The sequence below is a fragment of the Podarcis muralis genome, chromosome 16 (assembly GCF_964188315.1).
Source record: "Podarcis muralis chromosome 16, rPodMur119.hap1.1, whole genome shotgun sequence".
Lineage (NCBI taxonomy): Eukaryota > Metazoa > Chordata > Lepidosauria > Squamata > Lacertidae > Podarcis > Podarcis muralis.
The window spans coordinates 831,862-852,705 of record NC_135670.1 but is presented as its reverse complement, the minus strand read 5'-3'; the positions used below and the strand labels follow the sequence as shown (position 1 = coordinate 852,705).

Below are 20,844 nucleotides of genomic sequence, written 5' to 3'. Positions count from 1 at the left end.
CCAGCCCAGCCCCATGCTCTCTTCTTGGCCAACCAGATGCTCATTATGGGATGTATAATGTAAGCAGGACTCCCAGTAGTCCTAGAACTATACAAGTCCATCCCTGGTGACTGGAGGGGGCGGCAGGTGCCTCTATTCCAGTTAAGGACTGTGTCTTGCACATTAGTGGACGCTGGAGAGAGAATTGGCACTGGCGGAAATTCCTTCTTCTACACAAGGCTTAAAAACTCTCCACGAGGAGAGCCTGGTGGATCCGATTATTGCCCCGTCTAGTCCAGCATCCTGGCTGAACATTTGCTTGTGAGGAAATAGGGAAGCAGGTTTCAAGCACAAGAGCAGCACTTGGTTTCCAGCTCAGCTGGTAGAGATGGAGACTCAATCTCAGGTTGTGGATTCGAGACCCGCAATGCGCAAAGTACTTCTGTATTGGAGGGGCTGGACTAGATTCTTGGCTGCCCACCTCCTGCTGCCACTGACAGCCCCTTCTATACATCACCTACCCTCTGAATGTGGCACTCTTGAAATGCCCCCAACCACATGTGGGGCTCCCTGCGCCCCTGTTTCTGAAGAGACAGAAGGCCCAAAGGCTCTTATCTCTGACTTGGGGGTGCTGATGCCTGAGGCGTGAGAGAAGATAGAAGCACGGACCTTCAACTTGTGTGTTATAGGGCTGTTTCCTCCGTCTCGCTCTCTTTCCCCCTCTGAGAAAGGACAGGGAGGAGGGTCGTCAGGCACCGGCAAGAGTTAACGTGATTGTCTTTATAACCACATCGGCTCTCCTGGGAACTCAGAGTACTGGGTTTTCATTTTAAGTAACCCCAACACAGCGGCGTGTGATGGAAAGCGCAGTCCCCGCCTGACAGATGGAGAGGAAGAGGGGAAGAGAGGAGGACGGGGGACGGTGCAGGTGGCGGAGAAAGGTAAGAGACCAAACAGCGGCTGAGCTCTTGCAGGACCATCTATGGCCCGTTGGCTTAGAACCAAGCCAAAAGAATTCAGCTAACATAGGAAACTGCCTTATTGAGCTATTGGTCCATCTAACTCCTTATAGTTTGCACTGACTGGCAGCAGTGGCTGTCCGGGGTTTTCCAGCAGGGGTCTCTCCCAACTCTGCCTGGAGATGCTGCCTTTGGGAATTGAATCTGGAGCCTTCTGCGTGCAAAGCAGCTGTCCTGCCGCTGAGCCATGGCTCTGCCCCTTTAAGGTTCCAGTCCTCATGGTTCTGAATAAAGGGCTGGCCTTAACAGCCACACCACTAGCCCCCGACAGATCCCCAGGACTTTGGCCGGGAGTCTTTTCCCAGCCCTGCCTGAAGATGCTGCCAGCGAGAGTTGAACCTGCGACCTTCTGCATGCCAAGCAGGTGTTCAGCCTCTGAGCTACGGCCCCTTTGCCTTGTTCTTCGTCTGGGCATCCCAAAGACATCTTTTATGTGCCTCCAGAACGCAGGTCCTGATTTTGCTGCCGCAGAAGCAGCTGTGCTATTTACCGTATTTTTTGCTCTATAAGACTCCCTTTTTCCCTCCTAAAAAGTAAGGGGAAATGTGTGTGCGTCTTATGGAGCGAATGCATGCTGCGCAGCTATCCCAGAAGCCAGAACAGCAAGAGGGATCACTGCGCAGCAAATCTTCTTGCTGTTCTGGCTTCTGAGATTCAGAATATTTTTTTTCTTGTTTTGCTCCTCCAAAAACTAGGTGCGTCTTGTGGTCTGGTGTGTCTTATAGAGCGAAAAATACAGTACTTTTTCCAGGATAGATCCCTCTCATCCTGGATGTTAGGGCTGATGGGGCTGTGAGCAAACACTAGAGTGGGAAAGGGGCATTCTCTTCTTGTGACCAAAAAGTGCTCTGCATGGCGATGTGCTTGCCTTTCAAAGTGTGTGCCAGGGAGCAAAGACGGATGCGGCCACTCAGCTGGGTGAATTCAGGCAGGCAGCCGTGTCTGTTCAGATACCAGCAGAAGGAAGGCGGTGGAGCCTTCAAGCCTCGTTTTTCCACAGCGGTCTTTTTCAAAACCAGCAGCAGCCTTCAATGCCTCTGACAGGGACATTAATTTGAGATCTTCTTCCTTCCCGGAAACATTTGGGGGCTGGGCAGATTGTACATCCAGTTGCTGGTCTTTGTAAACTCGCTGAAGTTAACAGACATGGCTAACTTTACGGTCGTTGATTTAAATGGGTCTACTCTGAGTAGAAGTTTGTTGGGTGCAACCTGGGCAGTGGTCCCCTCATGTCCCCCCCCCCCCCCGGGGCCACTTGAAAATTGCTGGTGGTTCCTGGTTTCTGTTTCCAGTCTTAGCTCTCCACATTTCCACATCTGTTTGGGAATGTGTGTGTTTTAAGTACTCATGTAAAATCACTGCTGAAGATCTCCTAATATATACAGTGGTACCTCGGGTTACATACGCTTCAGGTTACAGACGCCTCAGGTTACAGACTCTGCTAACCCAGAAATATTGCTTCAGGTTAAGAACTTTGCTTCAGGATGAGAACAGAAATCGTGCTCTGGCGGCGCAGCGGCAGCAGGAGGCCCCATTAGCTAAAGTGGTGCTTCAGGTTAAGAACAGTTTCAGGTTAAGAACAGACCTCTAGAACGAATTAAGTACTTAAACCGAGGTACCACTGTACATGAATATTGCAAACACTTTTCACTAAGAGAGATACATTTATTTATTTCCCCCCAGAACCAATATATGCATTTTCTGCACACATTACTTTGCTGGAGAATGGATCTTTCGGAATTGTGAACTGGTATTGCTTTGCCTGTAAATGGGAACTGAACCAAATTTCTCCTCCATCTGTACTTCCACGTAAGACTATGATTAAGTCCAAGGTCTGAAATGACCCGTCTGCATCCCTTTGCAAAGAACCGGTGCGAAGGGGACCCGATTCTGACTGCCTCTTGCTTTGTGCCTAGTTTCTGCCACGAGGAACAGTCTGGTCTTGCTCCTGAAACGGCCGCAGCCATTCTGGGTTGCAGAACTCAGGGGCAGGAAGAATTATTGGGCTGGTTTCTGCTTTGCGCTGAACAGGCAACAACATAAAGACATCGCGCCCCCCGAGTAGGCAGCACAAAATTCTGTGCTTAGGAAACCCAAGAACATCTGAGTTCATTATGCAAATAAAAGCAACATTGCATGATGTGTGATGATTCTGTGAGGCTTTGGGAGCATTGCTGTGCAATTAAACTGCCCCCCCACCTCCACTGAAAATCTTACTGGGCCCAGGTTTGACTTGGGGTCAGGGCGTAGGAAGGGGGGCGGGGGGTGGGTCGCCCCGGGTTCCATGATGGAGGGGGGTGTCAAAAAGGAACAATTACTGCCCTACTAGGGCAGTTTATTATATATATATATATATATATATATATATATATATATATATATATATATATCTGAATAATAAATAATAATAATAATAAATTTTATTTATATCCCGCCCTCCCCAGCTGAAGCTGGGCTCAGGGCGGCTAACAACAATCAAATAACCAAATAGTTGAATAATCACACATTCTAAAATATTTCATTATAAAAATTAATTAAAATCAAATTGATGGCAACCAAATTTCATGCATATCAGTTAATCTCTTGACCCTCCTCCACGAAAATAACCGTTCACTTGGCCGTTTTCATGTGTCGTGAAGGCTGAAATTTCAATTCATTGGAGCCAAAACACAATCCATCCTGTAGATTTAAGTATCTGTCGCCTCCTTGTTTTCAGAGGCCCAGAATCCACATTCCTTTCTAAGAAAATATGAAATAATGTAAAACTGTTTTTGCAGGCAAAATAATAATAATAAATCAATATTATGTATGCTGTGCATACCCTCCAACGTTTCTCCAGTGAAAATAGGGAGGTCCCATTCCATAATGATAATTTTACTATTCCTACGCCTCTGCTGGGGACCTTCAACCCACATCATTTCAAGCTTGTCCCTGTGAGCTTGAGGGCTAGCAACTTGTCCTTAACACAAAACTCAAAAGCTGTGCTTCTTGAGTGGCTGAACTCTCCCCCTTTGTTGGACATGTGGAAGGCTCCGAGTGCTGCTTATACCCCTCACCCCTAAAAAATAAAAAGGCACTTATTGATAGCACTTTTGAGGTTTCCCATTGGTTTTCTGTCCTGCACGCTCCTGGTAGTGTCTGCACTGCGTGCTATTAGGATGGCAGACAGTGATATCTTGCCCCTAAATGGGCCATTTTGATCCCTGTGCGTTTTGACCTTCCAGTGTAACCTTCTCTCCCCCCCCCCCCCCTCTCTCTCACACACACACAACCAGTCGTTTAGAGTTTCCTATTGCCAGGAGCCTTTTAAATACCACATTCCCCAGAGACTCAAATAAGGGAAATGAAGGGTTCTTTGGAGAGAATAAGAGGAGTTTGCAGGGTTGCGGGGAGAGACAGAAAAATACAGAAAATCGCGCCAAGGGGACTGTCTTGTTTTCCACCCCAACGCTATTGATCTCTGCCCTGCAACAAACGTGTTCTTGTGAGCTTGGTTTGGACTCCAGAGCGGCAAAATCTGCAAGTTCTGTTTCCCATGCGATGGGAGATAGTCCTGGGGCTGTTGTGTGGCATCCTTGCAGGATCTTTCCCCATCCCAGATGTGCCAGGTTGTTACCCACTTTTCCTTAAAGGTAAAGGTAAAGGGACCCCTGACCATTAGGTCCAGTTGTGACCGACTCTGGGGTTGCGGCGCTCATCTCGCTTTATTGGCCGAGGGAGCCGGCGTACAGCTTCCGGGTCATGTGGCCAGCAGGACTAAGCCGCTTCTGGCGAACCAGAGCAGTGCACGGAAATGCCGTTTACCTTCCCGCCGGAGTGGTACCTATTTATCTACTTGCACTTTGACATGCTTTCGAACTGCTAGGTTGGCAGGAGCAGGGACCGAGCAACGGGAGCTCACCCCATCGCGGGGATTCAAACCGCCGACCTTCTGATCGGCAAGCCCTAGGCTCTGTGGTTTAACCCACAGCGCCATCCGCATCCCCACTTTTCCTTAGGATGTCTCTATTTTCATTGGAGAAATTTTAGATGGTGTGGAGTTATCTGACCCTTGAGCCGTCTGAAGGTAATCCTGTATAGGGAAGTTCTTTTAATGTTTGATGCTTTATTTTATATGTTGGAGGCTGCCCAAAGCAGCTGGGGTAACCCAGTAAGATGTGGGGGGGGGGTATAAATAGTAAAATTATCATTATGGAATAGGACCTCCCTATTTTCATTGGAGAAATGTTGGAGGGTGAGCACCGCATACATCATATGCCTACTCACACCAAAAGTCTTACAGTATTTTTACGAGGACAAAAAAAACCAAACCCAAAACCAAGCAAACACACATAAATTTGAATTGAACTTGACGGGGGTGGAGACGCTCCTTCGGGTATACTGGACCGAGGCCGTTTAGGGCTTTCAAGGTCAGCAGCAACACTTTGAATTGTGCTCAGAAACATACTGGGAGCCAGTGTAGGTCTTTCAAGACTGGTATGATATGGTCCCGGTGGCCGCTCCCAGTCCCCAGTCTAGCTGCCGCATTCTGGATTAGTTGTAGTTTCCGGGTCACCTTCCAAGGTAGCCCCACGTAGAGCGCATTGCAGGAGTCCAAGCGGGACTACCCCTGCTCTTACCACTACAGCTCACTCTCATACACACATACACAAACATTTCTCTGTGTGTTCAGATTGCCAGCTAGGGGCTTTGCCATGCCTCTGGAGGAGCCCCTAACATGTTCCGGTTTCAACTTTCCGATTTCATCCCCTGCAGGATAAGGGCCTTGTCTCTCTTCCTGCCCCCCCATCTCCTCCTCCTCCTCCTCCTCGCCAGGAGTGGGAGGGGGCCTGCGGACTGTTCTGATGTCTTGTAATCCGCTTGTGCTAATAGCATTAGGGGTTTTAAACAAACAGGCCCTTGACCTCCTTGCCCAGTGGATGCTAAAGGTTTTTTTTTTGGGGGGGGTGGCATGCAGTTGAAATGGCCAAGCCCAGCTTGTGGGGGGGGGGTGGCGCCGGTGGAAAAGCTAAGAAGATTGCAAAGGGCTTGAGGGGGGGGGAGAGAGAGATTGGATTTGGCAGAGATGAAGTGGGCAGTGAGAGCGCAGTTTACGCTTGCAAAAGGCACTCCACCCTCTCACCGGCCAGATCAGAATTCCCCGTGGGGGTGGAAAGGCTTCAGAGTGGGTGGGGTCAGCCCAAAAATAAGGGGGACCCATAGAAAGACTGAAATAAGAACATAAGAAGAGCCTGAGCTGATCTAATCCAGCATCGCGTTCTCATGGTGCCCAACTTTTGGGAAACATGCAAACAGTGTTGTAAACAAAAAATTGCCCTTTTCCCTTATGGGGTATCCAAGAGCCCGTATAGAGTCCTTACGTGGGTTCCCTGTTGGTAGGAGAAAATAACAGAGGCCAACCAGAGAATATTGAGAAGCAAAGCAGCTAGGAAGCTTGATCTTTATTGATCTGTTGCAACAGGGTGCTCCCCTCACACGCAGGAAAGAGGAGGACCCCGAACAAAGGTGTGCCCACCCTTATATAGACATTTTAAATTCCCTGCCCTGGAGCTCCAGACCACCCCTCCATACATCATACCTACATCACAGAAGGGGTGTAACCCAAGACCACCCCCCACAAACATCATACCTACATCACAGAAAAGGCGATCTACAACAGAAATTTGAATGTTGTTGTTTTTCCTGTCTGCCAGGTTATCTGATAATGCCTTATCTGATTGCCTTTCCTGGTAGTCTGCCCACTCCTTTGAAATAGTGATTTCTAAATTCCTGTAACAAGGAAGGTTTTTTCTGCCTTGCAGAGAAACATTTGGTCAGTTGGGGAGTCAAAATGGTTTCAGGGCGGTCTTCCTGTGCTGATCTATGTACGTGCTTGGTTGGTACATCTATGAACATTTATTATATATATATATATAATTTTATTATTGCAACAGGAAAGCTGAGCGCAGGAGCAGCCCTTTCCCCTCCTGTGGCTTCTAGCAACTGGTATTATTCAGAAGGGTTTACTGCCTCTGACCCAGGCAGGCAGCGTTCCCACTTAAGGACTTCTAAAAGAAGCGTATAAATATTCTGACCATTGCCCGTTCCGTGTTTGCAAAAACACAGTTCTGTAAGGACCGTAGCACATGGCAGAGATGGATATTCCCCCCCCCCCTCTCTCTCACATGTGTCAGATGTGGGAGGTGGGTTCTTGGTTTGTTTTTATTATTGTTGTTGTTCTTTTTGTTATGCATTTTGTGTTCTCATTTTGTTTTGTTGTTGTTGTTGTGAAACACACACCCTCCCGTGATTTTCGGGTGAATGGCGGAATAATAAATCAATCAATCAATCAATCAATCAATCAATAAAATGTTAACCATGGTTCGGGAGCTTCCAGCACCGTTGCCAGCCCTGCCTGTTCATTCTGCACTGTGTGTGGGAAGCGCAGAAATGTCCTGGTTGCTGGCGGCAAAGAATTAAGAGCGGGGACCGTTTCCTAAGGATGCCCTTCAGATCTTGAGAGCAGATCCTGGTTTAGGGTGTTGTTGTTGCTGCTGCTGCTGTTGACACCTGTGGCACTGGCACCATGGCTCAGTCTGCCCCCCCCCCTTCCACAAACCGCTTTCTTTGCTAGAGAGGATGCAAAATAGCAGATTCTGCCTTCAGCAAGCCAGAATTTTAATTCCTCACCCCTCCCTGTCAACTGCAGATGAATCCCAGGGTTGTTCTGTTTTTTTAAATAAGACAAGAAAATCCATTTAGGGCCTAACTGTGACCTTGGCCCTTGGCCACGTTTGTTAGGTCTTTAAAAGCCAAGTTAATTGATTGCACCCCCCCCAAACGCCTGCACTCCCAAAAGCGATTCCCCCAGAAGGAAGGCAAATCTCTGTGCTTGAGCCCCAACTGAATACGGCCCTTCCTCCTCCTCCTCCTCGCAGGGAGAGGGGTAAGAAGATTTAAAAATTAACCCCTTTCCCTTTCCTTTATATACGGAGGTGGGTTGTCCCCAAACCTTCACATGCGGAGGACGGTGGCCTCTTTTTCTCCTCGCTGTGGTTTCTGGCTGGCCAGAGCTCTCAGGACACGGTAGGTGAGAAGGGGACCAAGTGTGCAGGATGCGGCCCCTTCCCACGCCCGTATCCCCCATAGGGCACCTTTCTCTCACAGAGTCATAGAGTTGCAAGGGACCCCAGGGGGTCATCTATTCCAACCCCCTGCAATGCAGGAATCTCAGCTAGAGCATCCAAGACGGGTGGCCACCAAAGGAGAGCCCACGACTTCCCGAGGGAGAGCGTTCCACTGCTGAACGGCTCTTAACCCTGGGAAGGTTCTTCCTGGTGGTTCGCCTGAATCCCCTTTCTTCTGACTTGAGCCCATCGGTTTGGGTTCTAGCTTGTGGAGCAGGGGAAAGCAAGCTTGCTCCGTCCCACGGCGAAAAGTCCGCTGGGCAGACAGGGCTCAGGAACCCCCTTGGCAGCGGGGAGCAGCAAGGCGGGCTGATATGTCTTCCTAAGATCACAGAGGTCCCTCTGTCCCTCCTAACATTGGAGTCTCTCCTGAACCAGATCTGGAGATTCCTCCTTCTTTTTGCAAGGACTGAGAATGCCACCCCCAGGGCACCACTGTTGTCCTAGATTGCAGGGTCAGTCTGAGGGATGGGCAAATCTTCCCATTTTGTACACAGTGGTACCTCTGGTTACGTACTTAATTCGTTCCAGAGGTCCGTTCTTAACCTGAAACTGTTCTTAACCTGAAGCACCGCTTTAGCTAATGGGGCCTCCTGCTGCCACCGCGCTGCTGGAGGACGATTTCTGTTCTCATCCTGAAGCAAAGTTCTTAACCTGAAGCACTATTTGTGGGTTAGCGGAGTCTGTAACCTGAAGCGTCTGTAACCCGAGGTACCACTGTACTATCATCTTTATAACCTTAAATTCAGTTTGCTGCATTTAATCACAATTACGCTTGGGGGTTTTTAAGGTATCTCAATAAGAATTCCCTGTCGCTTTAGTGCACATTTTTTAAAAAAAGATATACCTTTTAGCAAGTGATTCCCCCAATTTTGGTATGCTTATTTTGCATGCACACACATGTTTTTGTTCACGCTTTCTTCCCCATTGTACATACGTATTTTTGTGCAGTTTTTTTGGGGTTGGAGAACAGCGCTGCAAAATTCAGAGAAGTGTGAATTTTTTAAGGATAGCTGTGGTTGATTTGTTTGTGCTTCTTTCATGTCTATTCACAAGATTCACACCCAGATAAATAATCAACACGATCGTCATCACGTGAAAACAGCAGCCAGGACAAACTTCCCCTCCTTCCATCTTGTACCTTAACAGCAGGAATATTTTTAGGCATGGGCAAAGCTGCTGTGTTTCCCAAGAGGTGTGTGCTGGAGGGTTCCTCGTCATGTCCCAGGGGATCATGGCCCGTTGCTGTTGGACTTTGTGGCTTGGCTGTTGTGGGGATATTGCCAGGCCAGCTTCATGGGGAACAGAATTCCTTACAAGTTACACTGTGGGCCCCAATCCAGGGTGATGTGCCGCTTGAACACGCAGTGCTTTTTAATCTTCTTGCCCTAGAGGGGCTTCTGGGAGGAAGTACACAAAGGAAAGCCTTGGAAACTTACACAGTACTGGTCTTTTCACCACTCTTGCTGATTGTCATGGATGTGTTGCCCTCCTGTCATTGTGGGACTTACGCTTGCATCGTCCCTGAGTCTAACAACACTTGCACCTCCGCCACACATCCTTGATCTCTGGCGTTTTCATGGTCCTCCGAACTTGAGTCTAGGCACTGATTTGGTGGCTGAGACACCTCCGCAAACCAGTATGGGGTTCCTTAAAATCCCAACGGCAAACTTCACGTCTCACGCTGGCTTTTGCCAAATAACAGCCATCTCCCTCCGTTGGTGAAATCTTGTCCAGTTTCAACAACGGTTCAGATGTTACCAAGACGAAATGGTTTCCCATAAACTACTGAACTCTGAAGTTTTACTGCAGTTTGGGCTGAAACTTGATAGCTCTTTCCTTACACTGGTGAAAAACTCTCTCTCACACACACAGCGAGGTGGGGTGGGAATTCCGCTGTGACACTTCCATTTGTCCTTTTAACTACCTCTAAGGCAATTACAAAGGGACACTAGGACTTGCCGATCAGAAGGTTGGCGGTTTGAATCCCCGCAACGAGGTAAGCTCCTGTTGCTCGGTCCCTGCTCCTGCTCACCTAGCAGTTCAAAAGCACAAACTTCAAGTAGATAAATAGGTACCGCTCCGGCGGGAAGGTAAACGGCGTTTCCGTGCGCTGATTTGGTTTCGCCAGAAGCGGCTTAATCATGCTGGCAAAATGGTCCAGAAAAGCTGTCTGTGGACAAACGCCGGCTCCCTTGGCCAGTAAAGCGAGATGAGCGCCGCAACCCCAGAGTCATCTGTGACTGGACTTAAGTGTCAGGGGTCCTTTACCTTTTACCTTTTTTTAGGGACCAGAAGGGCCATTTAGCCCAACCAGCTGCACTGCAGGAATCACAGCTCAAGAATCCCCGGCAGATAGATGGCCATCCAACCTCTGTTTAAAAACATTCAATGGAGGAGAGTCCACCACCTTCTGAGGGAATCCATTCCACCCTTGAGCAGCTCTTACCAGCATACCGTTCTTCCTAATGTTGTGTGGCAGCCTTCCTTTGTAGGGGAACCACTCTATCTCTTTGATTGTCCTAGTTCATTTTGTGAGGAAGACGTTTGCTACCAAAATAATAATAAGAAATGGAATGCGTTTTGGTGCCTCTCCTTGTCCTAATGATTTTTGTTGCCCCCTGACAGGTCGGTAAGATGCACTGTGGCTGCATCCCTGAGGGGGTCCCTTCTCTCCCCAGCCCCTACTGGATCTCAGGTGAGGGTTGGGTGGGATGAGGAAGGGGCTCACGCAGTGCGGCATCCCGTATCTGGGGAGGGAGGTGTCTCAGCTCTGGGGGGGAGCAAAAGGGGGAGAGGCTGGCAGCCCCAAGTCTGTCCAAGAGCTTTCCTCGTTGTTTTCCCCCCTGCTTTGCTTCCAGGTCTGGCTTTCCCGGACTGGGCCTACAAGGCTGAATCCAGCCCAGGCTCCCGCCAGATCCAGCTCTGGCACTTCATCCTGGAGCTTCTGCAGAAGGAGGAGTTCCGGCACGTCATTGCCTGGCAGCAGGGGGAGTACGGGGAGTTCGTCATCAAGGACCCCGACGAGGTGGCGCGGCTGTGGGGCCGGAGGAAGTGCAAGCCCCAGATGAACTACGACAAGCTCAGCCGGGCCCTCAGGTGAGGGGAGCAGCCAACACAGGTCTTTGCAATGCATCCTGTGCTCATGTAAAGGTAAAGGGACCCCTGACCATGAGGTCCAGTCGTGGCCGACTCTGGGGTTGCGGCGCTCATCTCGCTTTACTGGCTGAGGGAGCCGGCATACAGCTTCCGGGTCACATGGCCAGCAGGACTAAGCCGCTTCTGGCGAACCAGAGCAGCACATTGAAACGCCGTTTACCTTCCCACCGGAGTGGTACCTATTTATCTACTTGCACTTTGACGTGCTTTCGAACTGCTAGGTTGGCAGGAGCAGGGACCCAGCAACGGGAGCTCAGCCCGTTGCGGGGATTCGAACTGCTGACCTTCTGATCGGCAAGTCCTAGGCTCTGTGGTTTAACCCACAGCGCCACCCGCGTCCCCTGTTCTCATTAGGGTGTTTTATTTACACCGCGTCCGACAACCATGTTCCTAGGGTGGGTTAGAGCAGGAGGAGCTGTTTCTTCTGTGAGCCTCTTGGGTGTTGCCATCTTGGATTTAATGGGAATGGATATAGAATAATGGAACAGTGGTGTTGGGGGGACCTCAAAGGCCATCTAGTCCAGCCCCCTGCAATGCAGGAATCGCAGCCAAAGAAGGCTGAGGCCACTCAACCTCTGCTTAAAAACTTGCCAATAGCTTCCAAGGGAGCCACTTCCACTGTGGGACAACTGTGGGAAAGTTCTTCCTGATGTTTCTTGCCATTTGAGTCTCCCTTCTTGGGCTCCTCCCCTCTGGAGCAGCAGGAACAAGCTTGCTCCATCTCCCCTGTGTCAGGTGTTTTAAGATGGCTATCATGTCACCTGTCAGTCTTCTCTTCTCCAGGCTAAGCAGACCCAACCGCCGCAACCATTCCTCATATTTTATTTGTAAGTTGCTTTGGATGGCAAACAAGTGATTATTAATTATGACGATGATGCTTGATTTCCAGCAAAGTGCATGGTGGCTGTTGCCCGTTGATGACAACAAATCCCAGGTGGCAGTGGCCATTGGCTCACCTCAGGTTACTCACTCACCTGTACTGGCTGGTTAGGAGGCGTTGGGTGGGCTTTCTTGAAGCATGTGAGTTTCCAGGACAATTTGCCCGCCTTTTTCTCTGCCTGCTTTGTTCCCGGACGATTATCTAACCCTCTTCTGAGGTCTCCCATTGCGGCTTCTGGTTGGCCGCTGTGAGAAGAAGGTGCTGGTCCAGCAGCCGGGCTCTTCTTACTTTCTTACGTCGGTTCTCCTTTCTCCTCCTTCTTCGCAGGTATTATTACAACAAGCACATCCTCCACAAGACGAAAGGCAAGAGGTTCACCTACAGGTTCAACTTCAGCAAGCTGATCTTCATCAACTACCCGCTGTGGGGCGTCCAGCCTCCTTCTCGGCCGGTGTGGATGGGGGCGGCCAGGATGTACCGGCCTCGTGGCGGCGGGAGTCTCAGTGCGCAGACAGAGGTGGGCTCTGGCAGCTGTGTGGAATACACTGAGAGTCTTATCCTCCACGGAAATGCATTCCATGTTAAATAATACTAATACTACTAATAATAATTGAAGTGAGGGACAGGAGGCAGGAGTTGATAAAGCAGGTGAGCTGCGCACAGGTGAGCTGCAAGCAAGCTGCCGGCCAGCTCTGTGGAGGCTCCTTTTATTGAAACAAATATGCAAACCCAGGCAGGTACATTTTGGGCTGTGACCTTTACACATCTTCCAGTCCCGAGATCGTGGGGTGGTACAAAGCTATTTTGGCACCTGTTTCCACCGTGTCATTTTCCCCTTGCACAATGTGTGATGAAGGAGACAAAGGTCTCAGAGACAAAGGTTACAGACAGGGCACCGCAGACTACTGAGACCGCAAAAGGTTAGACAGAGGGCATGATGTTCAGACAGCTGTGGCTTTGTCTGTGAGGGAGAGTGTGCCCCGCACACCAAGGTCATGCGTGCAGGCAGGCTGAGGCTGCCTGCGGGTGGGGAGTACGCCCCGGACCCAGCGATCATCCCTACAAATTATTATTATTATTATTATTATTATTATTATTATTATTATTAATACCCTGCCCTCCCCAGCCAAGACCGGGCTCAGGGCGGCTAACACCAGGTAAAAACAATTGGTTAAAATACAACTTAAAAACAAGATTAAGTACAACATTAAAATGCAGCCTCATTTCAGTAGAAACTCAAATCAAACACTTTTTGGGGGTGAAAACATCAAGTCTTCGCCAAGGCCAACTATCCAGACTGGTCCTACATGGGCCAGAAAAAAGCCCGGGAAGTCCCCAAATAGGAGTTCCATCACAGAAGGAGAAAGGGAAAAGGAAAGAGGGGAAGGGGATCAAGTTGATTCCAAGCCAAAGGCCAGGCGGAACAACTCTGTCTTACAGGCCCTGTGGAAAGAAATCAGATCCTGCAGGGCCCTGGTCTCATGAGGCAGAGTGTTCCACCAGGCCGGGGCCATCACTGAAAAGGCCCTGGCTCTGGTTGAGGCTAATCTGACTTCCTTAGGGCCCAGGACCTCTAGGGTGTTGCTATTTAGGGACCTTAAAGTCCTCCGTGGGGCACAACCCTGAGGGCCCCTCCATTGTAGGTGCAAAGTAAGGATGCCTAGAGGGGCCTTGAAAGCCACACTATTCCTCTACACAAGCCGCACAGTAGGAGCCCTCAGCAACCTCAGGAGGCCCTTCGGCAGAAGTCTGTCATGTAGGTACATGAGAAGAGAGCGGGGCCTTCTCCGTGGTGGTGCTCCGACTGCCTACTGCCCCCTCCACATACACTACCAAGGCTAAGCCTAGTGCTGCACCTAGGCAACACCTACTGCGTCCTTTTCAGCAACAGGCGCAAACCTTTCTATTTGCCCCATCAATTTCAGATGATGATATTTTAATTCATATTATTTCTTTATTTATTGCATTTAAAGTCCACCTTTCCCACATGAGGAGCTCAAGGTGGTGTATGTGGTTCCCCCTCCGCCCATTTAATCCCCATGACAACCTTGCGAGGCAGGTTAATAATAATATAATAATAATAATTTATTATTTATACCCCGCCCATCTGTCTGGGTTTCCCCAGCCACTCTGGGCGGCTTCCAACAAAACCCTAAAATACAATAACCTATTAAACATTAAAAGCTTCCCTAAACAGGGCTGCCTTCAGATGTCTTCTAAATGTCAGGTACTGGTAGTTGTTTTTCTCTTTGACATCTGGTGGGAGGGCTTTCCACAGGGTGGGCGCCACCACCGAGAAGGCCCTCTGCCTGGTTCCCTGTAACCTCACTTCTCGCAATGAGGGAACCACCAGAAGGCCCTCGGAGCTGGACCTCAGTGTCCGGGCAGAACGATGGGGGTGGAGACGCTCCTTCAGGTATACTGGGCCGAGGCCGTTTAGGGCTTTCAAGGTCAGCACCAACACTTTGAATTGTGCTTGAAAACATACTGGGAGTCAGTGTAGGTCTTTCAAGACCGGTGTTATATGGTCTCGGCGGCCGCCCCCAGTCACCAGTCTAGCTGCCGCATTCTGGATTAGCTGTAGTTTCCGGGTCAACTTCCAAGGTAGCCCCACGTAGAGCGCATGGCAGTAGCCCAAGCGGGAGATACCGGTAACTAGAGCATGCACCACTCTGGCCAGACTGTCTGTGGGCAGGTGGGGTCTCATCCTGCGTACCAGATGGAGCTGGTAAACAGCTGCCCTGGACACAGAATTGACCTGCGCCTCCATGGGGAGCTGTGAGTCCAGAATGACTTCCAAGCTGCGCACCTGGTCCTTCAGGGGCACAGTTACACAGTTAGGCTGACAACTGTCAACTAGCAGGCTTCAACGCCAAATAAGGGATTTGAACCCTGCTGTACCTGTTCCCATTCTGACACTCTAACCACCACACTGGCTCAATGTAAAGATTGTTTGTTTGTTTGTTTTTAAATCCCTCCAATATTGTATTGTTGCACTGAGTTGTGATCTGTCTTTTTAAAATTTTGAATTTCTTTCTACACCACCCTGAAATGCATTTTTTGAATAAGAGGTGGTCTGTATCCATTTTAAAATAAAAACTACTTGGCGATCCCTTTAAGCACTGTCCTGCGGCCCTTCCCTCTTTCCTTCCCAGCTCTTACAGAATATGATATTTGGCCGAAGGACCTGCCCTGACCACCTGGCCTTCCACAGGTGCGCCCATGACCTGACCCTTGACCTCGAGGACCCCAGGGAGAAGATGGGAGCGGTGGCCACCAGCCCTTGTAAGTGTGCGGGGTGTTACAAAAGCAGGGTCCCCTTTGACACCTGGACCCTGAGATTGAGGGAACTCCAGAAGGTGGTGGTGAGAGAACAGGGCCTTCTCTGTAGTGGCCCACTCACATACACACGCCATTTATAGAATGCTCTCCCTAGTGAGGTCCGCCTGGTGCCAGCCTTGTCATTGTTTTAGTACCAGGGAAGGACTTGCTTTGCTTTGTTTTCCAGCACATCCTATTGGTGTTTGAACAGTCGCCACTTCAAATAACAAAAGAAGATGTTTTTAGTTTATTTTTATTTTTACTTTAACTTTTTGAAAACCTTAAATTGTTGACAGTTTTTCTTATTGATCATTTTATTGTTTTATATTGTTTTTGTAAACTGCTTTGAGGTTGGTTGGGGGTTTTTTAGCAATCAAGCATTGTTTATTTATTTTTTAAAGGGAAAAGAAAGTCAAGTTTTTAAAAAAGTATTTATTTAGGACGACAGGGGCATTAATTAGATTAGATTAATTGAGTAATTCATCTCTATCCCGCCCTTCCTCCAAACGAGCCCAAGGCAGTAAACAAATCATGACTGAAACAATGCCATTCTACAGGCAGATAAAAACAACCTTCTGAAAAGATTGCAGAATTGGTCATGGATATTTATTTTTATTTATTTTAATCCAACAAGAGTAGTGTAAAAAACCCCCATTTTTAATCTGAAAGCATTTGTAAATGGCTGTGATAACGTAACATTTCAGCCAGATCAGCTGCTGTGAATCAGAGCGAATTATATTTTTGGAGGCTGAACAGCCGGCAAATTGGCGGGTCAGTTGTTCCAAGGTGACCTCATGTGGCTCTTTCAGTAGGTCAGCGAGGAAAGGACCACAAACAAACGAGGCCGGTGAGTGACCAGTCCGTGGCCCTGGCCTGGACTTGTGGTCTTCTTGCGCCCCCTAGTGGTGGTGCCGGGTCCAACCTCTCTTGGCTCAGTTTATGCTTGATCTTTCAGCCCCAGTTCCATGGGCAGGAGAGCGTACCAGTCGAAATTATAGGAAGTCCAGCATGGAAGGACTGGGGAGAAATTTTAACTTCCCTCTTTGCCACTGACATGCTAAGTCGCCTTCCCTTTCACCTCCAAACTTCAGTTTCCTGTTGTGGTCAAAGGTAAAGGGACCCCTGACCATTAGGTCTAGTCGTGGCCGACTCTGGGGTTGCGGCACTCATCTCGCTTTATTCACCGAGGGAGCCGGCGTACAGCTTCCGGGTCATGTGGCCAGCAGGACTAAGCCGCTTCTGGCGAACCAGAGCAGCACATGGAAACGACGTTTACCTTCCCGCCAGAGTGGTACCTATTTATCTACTTGCACTTTGACGTGCTTTCAAACTGCTAGGTTGGCAGGAGCAGGGACCGAGCAATGGGAGCTCACCCCGTCGCGGGGATTCGAACCGCCGACCTTCTGATCGGCAAGTCCTAGGCTCTGTGGTTTAACCCACAGCGCCACCCGTGTCCCTGCTGTGGTCAAAACATCTCTTTAAAACAAACAAACAAGCAACAACAACAATTTCTCACATTTTGGTCCCACCTCCTTTCCATCAGGAAAACTGATGCTGGCATCTTTTTTCACTCTTTCAAAATCATGGGGTGGAGTTGGGGGTGGGCTGTGTACAAGAATTACAGAAAAACACAACTTTAAAAAAAATAACAATAAAGCCACAGTAATTCTGGAGGTTTCAGGCAGGGGACGCTCTCAGCCTTACCCGGAGATATTGGGGGTTGAACCTAGGACCTTCTGCATGCAAATCCAATGCTCTGCTGTTGAGATACAGTGGTTCCCCTTAAAATGAAGTAAGATTCTAGTCCTCATGATTCTGAATGAAGTGCTGATTTAAATATGCATGCAAAGCTCAGCCACTGAGCTGCAGCCCCTATACACAAATGCACTTGCTTGTATTAATCAAACAGCATTACCTCCCACCAGATTAACTGGGGGAACTAGTCTTTAGTTGATAGATCAGTTAAAGTTTCAGCCCTTAGAATAATGTTACAAATAGACAAGTCATTTAAAAAAGCCTGGAGATGCCTTTTCACTTAAGACGAGTGCTGGATCAGGCCCATGTAGTGCAACATCTTGTTCACACCATGGGCAGCCTGATGCCTTTGGAAGCCGGAGGTGGAGCAGCATCCTGCCCACCTGTGACCCGTATTCAGCAACTCGTATTCACAGGCAGGATACCTCTGACAGTAGAGGTGGAACAGAGCCATTGTGGCTAGCAGCTGATGACAGCCTGGCCCTTCATGATTGACCCAATCCCCTTTAGTTGACACTTTCGGTCCCTTCCAATTCTACAATTCTTTTAAAGCCATCCAAGTAACTTGCCATTTTTTTGCTTTTAGCTGTTCTGGGGACTGTGCCTTCCTTGTTTTCTTTCCTTCTTTCCTTCCTTCCGTGGGAGCCAGTGTGGTGTAGTGCAGTGTTTCCCAACCGGTGTTCCGCGGCACACTAGTGTGCCGCGAGGCGTTGCCTGGTGTGCCGTGGGAGGGAGGCGGGCGAGTCGGGCGGCGAGAGGCGGGGCGGCGGCGGCGAGGATCCGCGTCGAGCCGGGGGCGGCTCCGCGGTGGTGGTGCCGAGGTTTCTCTCTCCATTCTCCCCTCACACACACACACAGGAAATAACACAGGATCAGCTGACAGGACCCGGCCAATGGGGCGGCGGCGGGGCAGCGCGCGCAAAAGGGAGGAGCGCGAGACAGTGGACGAGGAGGAGGCCGGCATGTCCGGGCAGCAGCAGCAACAACAGCAGCAGCAACTCCCGGCGACGGCTCCTCAAGCCCCGGGCAACCCTACTCCCTCACCGGCCTCGGCCGCCCTCCTGCTCCACCCGCCGCCGCCTCCCCCGCCGCCGCCGGCCACCTCGGCCCCGCCGCCGCCCCCTCCTCCGCCCGCTATCGCCGCCACCACCACAACAGCCGCCGCCGCCTCAGCTGGGCCCATGCCTGCCGGGAGCGGCGGCGGCAGCAGCAGCAGCGCCCCGGCGCCCTTCCCTCCCGGCGTGACGCTGCGCGCTGACGTCACGGGGCTGTAATGGTGGTGTGCCTCAAGATTTTTTTCATCAAACAAGTGTGCCTTTGCCCAAAAAAGGTTGGGAAACACTGGTGTAGTGGTTAAGAGTGGTAGTCTCGTAATCTGGGGAACTGGGTTCGCTTCCCTGCTCCTCCACATGCAGCTGCTGGGTGACCTTGGGCCAGTCACACTTCTCTGAAGTCTCTCAGCCCCACTCATCTCACAGAGTGTTTGTTGTGGGGGAGGAAGGGAAAGGAGAATGTTAGCCGCTTTGAGACTCCTCAGGGTAGTGATTGTTAGGATATACAGTGGTACCTTGGGTTACAGACGCTTCAGGTTACAGACACCGCTAACCCAGAAATAGTAACTCAGGTTAAGAACTTTGCTTCAGGATGAGAAAAAGAAATCGTGCTCCGGTGGCGCGGCAGCAGCAGGAGGCCCCATTAGATAAAGTGGTGCTTCAGGTTAAGAACAGTTTCAGGTTAAGAATGGACCTCCGGAACGAATTAAGTACTTAACCCGAGGTACCACTGTAGTTCCATTCCACCTTAAAAGGGCCAGGCATGACTGTTATGTATCACATGCCTGTTTACATTCAGCACAGTCTGCTGGGAACTTCCGTTCTTTGTTGCTTTTGCTATACTGCTGTTTTGCCGGAGACGAAGGGATGCAGACATGTTTTCCTTTGTTCCTGAACTATGCTGAATAAATGCTGTAAAGATGCTTGCACATATCTCTGTCCGACTCATCAGCTGTGTGATGATTTACACACTCTACTGACAGAGCGTGCAGGGGTTTCTAAACGTATCGGAGGCTCGTGTCGCTGTTTGATGCTGTTCTAAGGAAGGCTGGCTGCCGGCCGGTGGCTGGAGCCGGATGGGGGTCTGCCTGATGCCCCCGTCTTCCCGGCAGTATCCCAACCGTGATAAAGCAGGATATCTTCTTCCTTCCTTCCTTTCTTCCTCTCCAGGTCTTGGGTCCATCTCTCCTTCTTGCGTCTTCAACTCCTGCTGCTGCTTCCGAGCCCAAGAGAAATGCCGCCCTCTGGCCGCATTCCCCACACCCCTCCCTCGCCCAGGCTTTGCCCCCCACCCTGGCCGGCAGCTCTGCCCAGGGCTACCCCAGCAGTACCCCCTCTCCAATCCGCCTTGCTTTGCTGCTGCTGCCAGTAGTCACTTTTTCCACCGGGGAGGCCAACCTGCCGTGCCCTTGGAAGAGAGAGCGCTGCTCCCAAGCCAGCTGGGCACCCCCAAAGCACAGCACCTCCTGATGGCCATGGAGTCTCCCGCGAGGAAGTCGGGAGGAGGAGCTTTTCCTGGGCTGGAGTTCCTGCCTGACTCCCCCCTCTCATCTTGGGAGGAAGAAGAGACGCAGCAGGAGGTTCGTCATGGCGCTCGTCTCCTTGGCGAGGCCTGCCTTGGGGTCAAGCCTGAGCTGGCACTGGTGGAGGCCAGGTCCTGCGGCAAACTGTTTGTGGGTCCCCGTGTGGCAGGGAAAGCTCTGCAAGGCTCCTCTCAACTCAGCAACCTCCAGCCAGCAGCTGCCCCAAACAATGTTGGCCCTGGTTTTAGGCCAGTGGCTGGTGGGAAACCTGACTGGACGATGCCCTCTCCGCAAGTTTGAGCAAAGGTCTTCCTTTCTCTCTCTTTCTTCGTGGAAGAACCCCCACCTTCCTGCCAACACAGCTGAACTCCTGCCTGGCATCGCCCTCTGCCTTTCCGCTCCAAATCAGTCATAGCTTCAGGTCTCGTTTCCTTGCAAAGTCAGCATCACAGAATTTCCTGATCCCCAAACCAAAGAGAAGCCGCTTGCCTGGGCAGACTTGTGTGATGGACTGACCACGTGGCGCAAAACAGGACTCTGTGTCTCTGGGATGCAGTTCTGCCCAGCGGACCGAAGTCTGAAATCTCCCAGAAATAAGCCAAGGATGTTTGCATAGACCAGCCAAAGTTCACTCCTCCTTGCTAAAAGCTGCCTGTATCTATGTGTGCATGTTTAATAAAGAATACCTGAGAACACTCCTGACCCAGCTGACGGCCTGATTCTGGGGTCATGAGATGGCCTTTCATTCCTGATTTGATTGTGCATTGCTTTGTAACGATTTGTTGGGTCTCTGGACTGTAATAAAGATTGATTGATTGATTGATTGATTGATTTGATTGGCCCCAGCCTGACACCTTTTCGGGGTGCTAAACTGCCAACAGAATAGGAGCACCTGCCATGTGTAGGATCACCCCTGACCATCACCCCTGACCACTGGTCCTGTTAGCTAGGGATCATGGGAGTTGTAGTCCAAAACATCTGGAGGTCCGC

At 50.2% G+C, this 20,844-nt stretch overlaps 1 protein-coding gene across 1 annotated transcript in view; it reads left to right on the top strand.

Annotated features, from left to right (window-relative positions):
- Positions 1 to 20,582, top strand: part of LOC114586871 (uncharacterized) — a 28,402-nt gene extending 7,820 nt beyond the window's left edge. Inside the window, exons 3-6 of the mRNA XM_077920610.1 lie at positions 10,793 to 11,263; positions 12,531 to 12,720; positions 15,359 to 15,488; positions 19,502 to 20,582. Of these exons, the coding sequence (XP_077776736.1) occupies positions 10,793 to 11,263; positions 12,531 to 12,720; positions 15,359 to 15,488; positions 19,502 to 20,154 (1,444 nt within the window). The 3' untranslated portion in view covers positions 20,155 to 20,582. The remainder of the gene's footprint in view (positions 1 to 10,792; positions 11,264 to 12,530; positions 12,721 to 15,358; positions 15,489 to 19,501) is intronic.
- Positions 20,583 to 20,844: the final 262 nt, after the last annotated feature.